The sequence below is a fragment of the Brachyistius frenatus genome, unplaced genomic scaffold, assembly GCF_029030835.1.
Source record: "Brachyistius frenatus isolate BFR_SWC_R1_liver_20210118 unplaced genomic scaffold, ASM2903083v1 Contig_68, whole genome shotgun sequence".
Lineage (NCBI taxonomy): Eukaryota > Metazoa > Chordata > Actinopteri > Embiotocidae > Brachyistius > Brachyistius frenatus.
The window spans coordinates 1,841,852-1,854,207 of NW_027210667.1; the positions used below are offsets into that span (position 1 = coordinate 1,841,852).

Genomic DNA, 12,356 nt, shown 5'->3' on the forward strand with positions numbered 1-12,356 from the left:
GCGTTGTCTGAATGAAGTTTTTCTGAAATACAATTTCCTCTTCTTTTTTTGTTTCGCTTCCCTTCAGTAAATAACTCAAAATGTGGCTCGCTTCAACCACACAGCGTCTCATCCACTAGTGTTTTTTATTGCTTGTAACTCGAAACACATGCACGTGGGAAATGAGCTGGAAAATAGTGTCATAGTGTCCCTTCGTCTTGCATCCAATATATCTGAGGGTCACACATTCAGAGTTCATTCTTTGATGTGGTGGTTCAGTCAGGCCCCGGTATGTGCAGACAAGTCACAAATCTACAGAACTTGACACAATGCCAAGTCTACTTTCTTTTCTTCATAACAGGAAAGTGCTTCATGCAAAATGGAATGAGGTTATTGTAATGCAGATGAAGTTGCTCCTTTTCAAATGATGTCGTGATCACCCGCCTGATCTATTCAGTCTCTCTTTTATTATCTCACTTCTGATGGTGATGAATTGAGGTTAATTGTGAGGAGCTGAGTGAACCCTGTGAAAACTAAATGGAGGAGAGTGAGAAACATTTTACTTTCGTTTGCTTTATGGAGGGGCCTCTTTGTCTCGTTTTCTTATTCTGCTTTCATGCTCTCTCACAGATATAAGCCCTCCAGCTCAGGGTGTCGACCACAGGCACGTACAGAAGGAGCTTGGCGAGGTCATAGTTCGGCTGCACAACCCCGTCGTCCTGAGTCCCACAACCATTCAGGTCACATGGACGGTAAGTACAGCTTGTCATTTTGCATACTGAATTAAAACTTACACTGAAAACCAAGTACATATTCTCATTTGTTCAGCTCATGTCTTCATCCTGCAAGAGCTGAGATTTTTCAAACAATTTCGGTTTGCACAAAGTTTTTTTTATCTCTCTGCATTCTTTACATCATAAAGTCAAGATAGTTGATATTAAAGATCCTCTTTGAAGTCGGAACGATGGTCCTCGGGGCTACCATTTGTTTTATGTCAGGAACATTTTTGTCAGGTTATTTCCTAAGACTGCAGCTTTGAAATAATGTAATTGGTGACTTAAAAGTAACTGAACATCAAATAGCTGCAAAGTGGTTTCTTTAACCACAGTGAACATCAAAAGAGATGTCAGAGACATCTGGTTGTTCATCAAGCTTGACTATGTCTTTGACTGCTTCCCTCTTAAAACAATGACTGAAATTAGATTGAAATTAATGTTTGTGGTTTGGAATACAAGTTCTCCTTTTACCATGAGATGAGGCATTACTCTTCTTTTATACTCATACATGCAAACGATACAAACACACCTGCTCATCCTTCATACATATACACAAATGTAAAACATTTAAAAACACCTGCTGCCTCGATAAAATGGTTTTCATTTAATTGTGTGGTAATGAGGACAAAATAGCCACTTAGGTTCTCCATGGCTGAGGTGTTCATGCAGTATATGTGTGGATTTATTTTGATTATGGTGCTATAAATCACTCAGGTGCAGGTATTTACACATCACTTATTGGCGTTGGGTGCTGGTTTGCATTTTCAAATGAACCACATTAGCAGTTTTCCTGGTGACATGTTTATTGACCCCTGTAATAAGTCTCACCCCGAGACTGGCTAGATAATTTAATGCTAAAGCATTGCTTTATGATTTTAATGTACAGCCAACACAAAACATGGCTTCTTAATCAATCAGGGGCCCTTTCAGTAAACAGAGGGGCCACTCTCAGAAAGCTTTTATATTCCCAAATCATTCCATTAATAAAAGTCTCGCACCAAGCAGGGAATCCATTTTGCTGATTTACTCAGGCTACACTGGCGCAAAACAGCTGCTTAATATCCCACTTGAAAGCCCCACTCACTTCTTCTACTGTTAACAAGCCATTACAGTGAGTTATGCGCCCGTTCTTCCTCTGCATAAATTCAGCTTTTTCTGTCTCGGTAAATGGGACCAAGTTTTAAAGTAAGGGCCCTTTGTGGATTTCAGGGACTATCACAAATCCTGTCTCTCCATCTCTTCTATGGGACATATCTGCTGTTATCACCTCAGTTGTGTATTCTCCTCATCCCCAGGGTGTATGTATTTGTTGCAGCGTGACATTCTCCTAGTCACAGCCCATCCTAGATGTGGTAGGACCTGCTTTACGATGTCACTGTTTGGTATTTATAATACATGTGAGACATGCACATGTCCTTCAAGGTGGCATTGCGCAAAAGTATTTTAACGGAGGACTTTTGGCGAGGAGCTGTGAGAGTGAGGTAATGTCAGGGAGTTAATTGAGCTAAGTGTGGCATGGCTGCCGATAAAAGCGCCATTAAACAAGTAGAAGCCTCTAAAGTGTCATGAATGCAAATCGTGAGGAAAAAGTACATTGCAGAAAACATCAGTGTCTTATCTAGTGGCTGTCTTCAGATAGCATCTACCAATCTTCTCTGCCTTGAAACACACACAACAATAATCCCGTATTCATTTGCTTTCTCAGGTGGATCGTCAATCCCAGTTCATACAGGGTTACAGAGTTCTATACAGGCAGACGTCTGGACTGCCTTCACCAGGACTGTGGCAGACTCAGGATGTGAAGGTCCCCTCTGAGCGCAGTGTCATCCTCTCTGCTCTCAAGAAAGGAATTGTTTATGAGATCAAGGTCCGACCTTATTTCAACGAGTTTCAAGGCATGGACAGTGAATCTAGGACGGCGCGGACCACTGAGGAAGGTATGAAGTGAAAGAGCTCACGGAGTACATGTAGGTGATGTCGGGACCAATAAAATAAAAACGTCCAAATGTGGACGTGCACTCATGGGTGACACCTAAACCCGCTGGCTGTTTTCATGTTGGTTTTTGTTGTAGTATCACAGATGACGCTGTCCCTCCCCTGTGGTACTGAAAACTGAGAGTCCACACATGAATGTATGTGTATGTGCATCCTTGTTTGTGCTTGTCTGTCTGACCTTTCTGCTGTGTTTGTTTTGTTTATGATTGGTGGTGTTAGCACCAACCGTCTTCTAATCCATCAGCCAGCAGCCTCAGAACTGAGCTGTGATTGGACACGGCACACATTTCCTCCTGCAAAGATTATCTTTCACCCAGAACTTGATTCATACAGGGCCTGACAAGGCCACAGAGCCGTGTGGCACAATATCACACACAGGCACATACACAGGTCTGTGTTTGGATCAATTTACTATTTTGACCTATGCCGGAACAAAAACGCATCCACCAGTGCTGCATCAGCCGAGCTCCAACTTTTAAGTCCAAAAACGTCAATTAAATTATGACTTGATCAGAAGTCGAGACACAGTACATGCCCACTACAGCACAAAAAGACAAATACAGACACTTTATACTGGAGACAAAGCCTATCTTGCCACAGCATATTCAGGCCTGCATGTATAGGAGACAGCTCGCATCCTGTCAGGATGACAGGCCCATTTATTTTCCCTTCCTCAGAGGGACCGTATCTCCTGTGGCCAGCCAGTGCATGTGCTGCAGTGGTGGAACTGCCATCACATTACAGCTGTCCCCAACACAAACTCTCACCCAAATACACACACACACACACACACACACACACACACACACACACACACACACACACACACACACACACACACACACACACACACACACACACACACACATATAGCAAAGCCCATACATGCCAGCACACCTTCTTTCCCCTAAGGCCTCCACAGCCTACATGTCTCAGCTATTACCACTGCTGATAACACTCCCTGCTTTTGCCCTATCTGCATCCCAGTTCCTTCGCATCTCAACCACTTTCTATTTCTGTCATGACCCTGCTGCTGTCCCTGGTCCTCGCTCATACACCATCAAACACATGGCTCCAGGCTCCTCGGAGGCTCTGGGACGAAGGGTGGCGAGATGGATAGAGAAATCTCGTCCAGAGAGTGATTAAAACTGAGGTTGTCCATTAGGTAACACAATTAAACAACCCCCAGATTAGGTCCAGGCGGATGCTGGGTTACAGTCTGCCCAATGCTCCAATACAGCGTCCATCTTTGTTGTCTTCCTTTTCTTTTTCACATGTTCTCTGGACAGTCATATCATTTGCTGATAAATTAATTCTGGCCGCCATCTGATTGCCACAAAATGAAAAGTCACTGAGGCGGATCATCTTTTGTGCAAAGTCATGCTAATATGGAGGGGAAGGGAAGTCAGTAATGTTTGTATAAATGTTTATTTTTAGACTAATAATCTTTGCTGATCTCAGGGGAATCTTTGCCTTAGCTACTTCTTTGTATGGGTGTGATATGTTTGTATTCCTTCATCATTCAGCACAGCGTGGCGTGTGCATGCAAGACAGGGGGTCACATTCCTGCCTGCCATACATCACTCTGCTAATGGCTCTATTAGCACAGCCTCTAAGGCCTCTAATGAAAAATGTGTATTGTTTAGCACAAATATGCATGATAATAAGCTGCTAAATCATTCATAACATTAACTTTGAACGACATTGTCTCTGATGGCTGTTACGCACAAATCCAGCACTTTGTCACCTGGATGTAATGCAGCGTTGGAGAGCCCTGAGCGTGATGGTTGATCAGATGCTCCCTCCGTAGATTGTTTCTAATCTGGCCAAGGTGTTGGGATCATCATTGGACCCATTCATCTTCTACCATGCCAGGGCCTTCTGGATCTCTAGGGGCCAGTGTAGCCAATTGCGCTGAGGGATGAGCACAGATTTACAGGGCGACACGTGCCATTTTGGATGGAGGTGAGGTGAGGGAGAGGCAGCCCAGGAGTAATTGACCTGTCAGTATTCTGCTGTGGTGCCGCTCCCCTGCCAGCCTCCGCGGAAATGAGAAAACATTATTTTTAAAACGTTATTTCCAGTTGGACCAACTGTTATTTATTTGTCCTCTTACCCCTTGTGGGGTCAGAGGATTGTTGCCATCAGAATAACAACAAAGGTTTATGAAAGCTTGGACTCGTCTTGTTTCTATCCACTGCCTGTGGACAGAGCCCATTCACTGAGATGTGTCTCACTCTGAGCGTCCCTCTGATCCTTACCTACTGGCTTTAGTTTCATCATGCTGATCGATAGAACCGCTCAATATGTTTACTGAGACCTTGTTTCCTTCTCCTAAAATGTTTTTTTTTTTTTTTTTTTTTCATATTTCCTGCTCATATGGGCTTCATCCTATAAGCTCGTTGACCCACTTGCCACCCCGGTTCGGTCAATGCCGGAGTCTTAGTGTGACAGAGAGCACTTGCCTGACTGTGCTAGGCCATCATTCCACAAATCAATATGAGCATTCTCTGTGCAAATCCACCAGGCTTGAGGAAAGAGCGATGTATTACATCATAGTGAAATGAAGACAGGCTATAACCATGTCGGAGCGGCCCTGGTCTTCATGAAAATCCACCTTTAATGGAACATCTTGACAGCCTTCAGTCACTTGTGCCATCACTACATGATATCATCCTTTAGAAAACTTCAATCTGTTTTTTTGTTCCATTTTTTTTAAACTCCTGTTCAAAGGCACTCAGATGTGAAATGTTGCTGTGAATCCCACTATTCTTGTTACTCATGACTACATTTTTTGGTATTTCGTAATTCTTGTTTAATTCTTTTGTCTGAACTGCAGAAGAGTGTTTTTGACTGTTGACGTGGATATTTTGTGATTATTTTTTCAGCTCCCAGTGCCCCTCCTCAGCAGGTAACGGTCCTGACTGTGGGAAACCAGAACAGCACTTCCATTAGCATCTCCTGGGACCCCCCTCCACCAGACCACCAGAATGGCATCATCCAAGAGTATAAGGTTTGTCCCAGCCAGTCAGCATGGACTCTCATTTAACTCATACAAAGGCAAATGGAGTCAACTGCATGTCTGTTTTTTTTCCTCCTCTCTGCTTCAGATCTGGTGTCTGGGAAATGAGACGCGTTTCCACGTGAATAAGACGGTGGATGCGGCCATACGCTCTGTGGTGGTGGGCGGGCTGCAGGTGGGAGTGGTGTACCATGTGGAAGTGGCTGCCAGCACAAGTGCAGGAGTTGGAATCAAGAGTGAACCTCAGCCCATCATTATTGGTAAGTAGAAGAAGGAATCACAACTTTTCTACTTCTAAGAGTTTTCACACAGAATAACAGTGTCCTTCAGCATAAATGATCTCTGTAAAAACTAAAATATTGTGAATGTTTTCATGAAAGACAAAGGGAATCATCAAATGTAGGACATTGGTTAAAACCCTATTATTTTGATATGTGGCCTGACTGCATATGATTTATGTGAAGCTGTGGGAGATTGTGCCTGATTTGACCCATAACTGATGGCTTGGCCTGAAGCATGTTCTTATTTCCCCAGTGTCACTCACATAATCCATCTCTGGGAGCAAAGCCTCGAGCTTGCAGTTGTAATATGTTACGTGTTTGCTTATCTGGAGATGTGCAAATGGCTTTGTTCTTGTGGTTACACAGTACTATAAAGATAAAGAGGATTTGGGCAAATTTGCATGTGCATATGCATATATCGTTTGTGCATTGTCGTCTTTATGTGGGTGCATTTGTTCCTGTCAGTGTGTGGGAACAATAGTAGAACATAGTTTATGCTTTGACCGTGCTGCAAAAAATAGTGTCAAGCCGGCTAGTGCGGGTGAGCTGTGATTGGAGATCAATACAGACCAGCGTCCTCTCCTGTCATTTCACATGGTGTGTTTTACCGGCAGCAGAGTGAATTAGAGGCTGAGCTAAGCAAGTAACCTGCTCACCTGGGGATTTGTTATAAGCTTTGAGGCTCTGTCTTTTTCAGTCTGCACATTATATTTTGCTGCACATCCTTTGGATCCATGTCCTGCTTTGCTGGTGAATATTGCAGCTGAAATTCATCAGACCCCCCAACCCTGTCTTTATGTATCTGTTCATCCAAAAAATGTGGAATAAATCCAAGCCCTTCAGTAGTACATGGGCAACTGTGTCCACTTTAACCTTGAATTATCAAACGATGCACAGCAGCACTGATGTTTCCTGTTTTTCTCCCATTAACTATCCACCCAGCAGCGTATCAATGTTGCCTGTTTTGTCCCTATGCCCTCAGGTAAAGAGTTCCGGGACGTGATTATACACGGAAACCGGAACAACAGCATAACGGAGCAGATCACTGACGTGGTGAAACAGCCTGCTTTTATCGCCGGTATCGGAGGAGCCTGTTGGGTCATCCTCATGGGCTTCAGCATCTGGCTCTACTGGAGGAGAAAGAAGAGAAAGGGCCTGAGCAACTACGCAGGTTAGACTGATCAGATGGTCTCATGCCAGTTTACTCTGACATGCTGCTCTTGTGCCTCAACAAACAATAGAAAATTCCTCTAACCCTCAATTTAGGATCGATTTTTTTTTTTTTTTTTTTTTTTTTTAGCTTTCAAAGCAAGAGAATTTTACTACCAGATTATCATCTTTAAGTCTTAATGAAATATTGTAGAAGCTGTTTGCAGTGAGTTGTAGAAGGCTCCTCTGTTAAAGCTCAACAGGGAGACAGATGTCAGTGTGAATCGTTTCCAGAGGGCTACAGTTTTTGACAAATCCACCCACAGTGTTGGTTATGAGCCCAAGGTGATGGAGCTGAGTGAGCAGACTGGACTCTGCTGGTCACTGAAGCTGGAGTTTGTCCAGCTTTCCTCCCACACACTGACCCTGACATCTTACCGAGTGACCCCCAGTCAATACCAGCAACCATTAAGTCCACATACTCTGCCAAGAGTACAAGATTTAATTAGAGAGCAGAAAATGCGAGTGAACTAACATGTTAGTGTTGCTGTCAGTGCAACACAGTATTTTCACATTATTTCTGTCTTCATCAATTAGCAGAAATTCAAGAGAAACACACATTTAAGTTGACATATTTTCTTATTATTTATACCAAGTCAAAAATAGTATGTTCAGGAGCAGCTGCTATACACTGGCTTGGTTAATTTACTCTTCATTTCTGTTACATTTATATGTTTGTGTGTTTTATTGTTTTGTTTGTGCCACCGTCTCTACACCTCTGTGGCCTCTGAGCTGGCTGCTTTCCTGGCTGTCGCTCTGCACACTGGGTGACATGTGCGGTCTCATATTCCCCTGACCTTCAGCACCGCCCAGCTTAACCCCGTCCCCAGTGTGCAGATACCCCCTAAAGCACCGCTTGCCTCTGCAGGCTTTTAACACACAACTTCTCTGTCTTCTTGTTTTGCAGTTCAGTCCTTCACCTTCACCCCTGCAGGTACTGTTCATTTGTCCCGTCTCCTCACTCCCCTCCCCTCCCCCCACACCCCAATCCACCCCACCCCAGCCCAGCCCAGCCCAGCCCACCTGAACGCAGATTCATCCCCTGCCCGCTTATAGTACATATGCTTGGATTGTCAGACTGATGGTCATGGCTAATGCAAATTGAAACCCTGCAGTGATTAAGGCAGTCTAACCTGCCAGAGAATTGAATTTACAAGTCAAAAGAAATTTCAGTTTGTCTTTGGCCATGACCATCGCCCTGCAAACTTCAACTCTTTTCCATGGCCAACCTGCAGCCTTATTTACATGTTGTGTTGTAACTTGTGTTTGTGTGTATGTCTGTTAGGGCTCTCTGTTTTTGAATGAAGTTTCATTCTGTCTGGTGTATCTTTTTTTGTGGTGCAGGGTAAGACTGACCATTTTCTTCCTCCTTAAATAAGTATCTTTCTCTATTTTCTTTTCAACAATCAAGTTGTGTTGTTTCCTGTTTTTCCTTGGTGTCAATTTGTCAGCTGGGTGGTGTATTTCATTTTTCCTTTACCTTCTGTTCACTTTTGGATTTTTGTGTTCTTTACTGGGGAGGATTTGCTCCCTAACTCTGGATATACATATTTGGCTTCCTTGGCAACATTTTTATTTTTGATGGGCCATTTTGATCTGTGTCACAGTGTTATATGTCTGCCCTTTGCTGAATTAAGCCTGAGGGGCACCAACGCTGTACAAATAATGAATCTGTCTGTTTGTGGATGGAGTGGACTGAGAGAAGACTGTAGTCTCTCAATCACACTGAGAAGTCGGGTCTAAAGAGTTTTAAACTGTAAAAGATGAGAAGGAATTACAGGTTAATATGGAAACTGGCTGTGTTAAAACACATTCAGGGTCAGTTCACTGCCCCTCCCTTTGTTTATACCTTAACTAATAATTTATTTGGGGTAAAATATACATGTAGCTATGTGGTCTCTGTGGAGCCTACAGCCAAAACCCAATTTACCCTGGCCCTTCCACAGCAGTTGTAACAACAGATTATAGAAGACATTAATATGTTAGAGAAACTTGTTTGATTTTAAATTGGAAGCACACCTCAAAGAGGCCAGAGAGGAAGCAGGTTATTCCACAAAAAGGTTTTGAGCTGGAAGCACAAAACGAGGTCAAATACAGCATAGATTATAGAGTTAGGGCGAGGTGATATTTTGAACATAAGTCAGAGTGCGGCTGGAGAGTCTCACATCGCCGCTCTTCTCCGTACTGACAATTAGTTGATGTATCAAGAGTCTCCTGTCTCAGCCTCCTAAAGCTGTCGGTGCGGGAGAGGTAAATCACAACACTGTTGAGGCACACTGCCAGCAAGAATGAAATTTGATGGAATTTTTATGTGCTGATTATGCCCCGCCCACACCCACCCCCAACAATGCTTATTAAAGGGGATTAATCTTTATTCATATTGGAGAAAGTGCTTATCTTGGAGACAAGGCGAAAAGCACAGCCCTGCCGCCGTGTCACTCTGGCTAACATAAAAGTGTTCTACAGCAGCCCAGAAATGTGCCTGAGCACAGATAGGGACTTCAGAGGACTTCCCGCTGCACAGCCTCCCCTCTGCCTCCAACTCCGCCTCCTTCTCCTGTCAGTCCTCACTCAAACAACAGAGTATTCTCGAATGCAAGTTTGGTGGTGGTGGAACAAAGAGAAACGGCTTTGGCTATGACTGAATAAAGAATGCCACATCTGTCTTGAGCTTCAAAGCTATATTTCACACCGACAGACCTGCAATGTCGGTTTTATCTGGGTAAAACGAAGTATTTTAATTCCACCTGATGATATTCAGTTGCTTAAACCTTGATGTTGTAAATAAACTCTCAGCTGCTCCAACACGCACACTAGACACAATTTTAAATGTCTTTCTCTCGTTTAAAATCCTAAAATTGTGGCTTATAGGAGAGGAAATTGGATTAACTATACTTAGGTAATGTTAGTAATACATTAAAATGTCTTGTGAACAGCCTTTCTAATCCATTGTGGGAGTTTCCGGTCGCTGTCATCGGTTACTACGTCAGCCACAGAAAAGCCCCCTCTCTCGGAGGTGCCTGGGCTTGTTGTGGAATCAACTTGACTGAAACAGAAAAGAGAGGAGGAATGTTCAGCCTTCTCCTCTCTTTAATCTCCATCTGTGGAACAAATGAGCCAAATTACTAACTGCTCTCCTTCTCTCCTTTGTAGTAAAGCAGCTCTCTTATTTACCCCCCCCCCCCCCATTGGTATGGGGTGATTTCCAAAAACTCTTGCTGCTTTTCTGTGTTTCCTGTGATCCACTGAAGTTCTTACATGCTCAGAACCCTCCCCGCTACTTTGTCATGACAACAGAGATATAATGGATCCTTCGCAGCCGTCTCTCACTCTCAGCCGCCGAGTTTTACTAGCCACTGATAAAGAGCGGCCCTTGTTATCTATAGATCACGGTAATGGAACGGGCCACATGCCTGGCTTCTGGGGAGACCTAGTAGCCAGAAGATCAGTAACTCAACCTCCATCCTTGCAGATAAAAAACTCAATGTGATTAATGAACCGTCTGCCTTTTCTAATCATTTTTTGGCTGAGATTTAATCACAAATCTGATAATAACTCAGCAGCAAAAAAATAAGAACGATGAAATGAGTTTTCCCTCTCATCAGGCATCTTGTCCTTGAGGAACACATGACGTATCCACTTATGCAAAAGAAAGCAATATGCAGTCCTCGTCATTGCACTTGTATTGCGAAATACATGAAAGTCTTTGGATTCAGAGGGACATCTTCACCCTTTAGTGAATCCATCAACTGTCTCTATGGAAAAGATAAATACGTAGCTGTTGAAACACAAGGGCAAACTGTGCAATATCAAAAATAAAGTGTATCTTATCTTTATTATGGAAACGAATCCTGTTTGTTTTATTTGTATTACACTAGAAAAACTTAATATCTTTGTTTTTTTCTCTCTCTCTCTCTTTCTGTCCTTTTTTTCTGACTTTAGTGACATTCCAGAGAGTTGACGGTGGTCTGATGAGCAATGGAAGGTGAGTGTCCTACAAGAAACAAAACGGTATCTGTATTCGTGTGCAGCATCACCAGCAAAAAAAACAAAAACCTTTCAATCATTATTATTTAATCCTCTCTGTCCACAGCTTTACACAACATTTCCTTGACAGTCATGCATGAAGTGTACAGCAAGCTGCTTTTGATTCTAACACTAATGAATGACTGATATATTGACAGATAACCAATACCTGGGGTGTGCCTACCATGCAAACCGGCGTGCAAATATATGTTTCTACCACATCTCCATCCATGCATCGATAGATGAACTCATAAATCTCCTCAACAGAATTAACAGAAACAATTTAAGCAGAGAGTGCTTTTATTTTGTCATTTATCTTCCGCTGCTGGCTACAGGCAACCCTGAAGCCCTCTGGAGTGATAAATTTGCCTGTCACCTTGCGTAGGCGGCTGGGATCTGAGCACATGTAATAATGTAAAAATAATTACCCAGGGGAGAGGTATGTGGAGGTACCCCACTTGCACCCCCATCCAGCCTGCTCCATTTCACTGTGTGTTAGTGAAAGAGAGAGGGGCTACAGTGAATAGGGCACAACTCAATGACACCAGTTACTGAGCCTTTGTGGTTATTCAGGAGACTCCCCTGAGAATCCCAGGCTTCTGTCTATCTACTGCTTATCACACCTGACTAGGTAAAACCTCCAGATCTCAAACACTCAGGGAGAGATTGCAACTAAATCTGACCCCGTGTGTCTTTGGGCTTTTGGGAATGCATCTGCTCTGCAGTCTGGGTGCAGCACTTTTGTATTTATGCTTCCCCTCAACACATTTTCTCCCTTTTTCTATGCGTATAACTGAATGCTACAATGGGCAATTTTGCCTGTATTGTTCTGTGAGCTGTTGGCAATCTCCTAATGAATTAGCCATGCCACTTGCTATTCCATTTCTCATCTACTTTCTGCTGTAGTGTTTTTTTCTTCCATTTTCCACATAAGAGGTTCTGATTTTCATTCTAGTGAATGGGATTTGAAATGTATGTATTTTTGCTGCTCTATATTTATCATATGTTTAGTCAGTAGCAGTGGCTCCTACCATTTTTGCAATACTGGAATAATATGCAGCCTGGAAC

At 43.1% G+C, this 12,356-nt stretch overlaps 1 protein-coding gene across 9 annotated transcripts in view; it reads left to right on the forward strand.

Moving 5' to 3' along the window:
- Nucleotides 1–12,356, forward strand: part of robo2 (roundabout, axon guidance receptor, homolog 2 (Drosophila)) — a 257,149-nt gene that overhangs the window by 218,952 nt on the left and 25,841 nt on the right. For 5 of the 9 annotated variants that reach the window (XM_069707330.1, XM_069707327.1, XM_069707323.1 and 2 more), the window contains 7 exons: nucleotides 610–731; nucleotides 2,461–2,692; nucleotides 5,639–5,763; nucleotides 5,861–6,032; nucleotides 7,036–7,224; nucleotides 8,170–8,196; nucleotides 11,205–11,247. In XM_069707330.1, the coding sequence (XP_069563431.1) occupies nucleotides 610–731; nucleotides 2,461–2,692; nucleotides 5,639–5,763; nucleotides 5,861–6,032; nucleotides 7,036–7,224; nucleotides 8,170–8,196; nucleotides 11,205–11,247 (910 nt within the window). The remainder of the gene's footprint in view (nucleotides 1–609; nucleotides 732–2,460; nucleotides 2,693–5,638; nucleotides 5,764–5,860; nucleotides 6,033–7,035; nucleotides 7,225–8,169; nucleotides 8,197–11,204; nucleotides 11,248–12,356) is intronic. The other 4 variants (XM_069707331.1, XM_069707332.1, XM_069707326.1 and 1 more) reach the window with 1 other exon arrangement.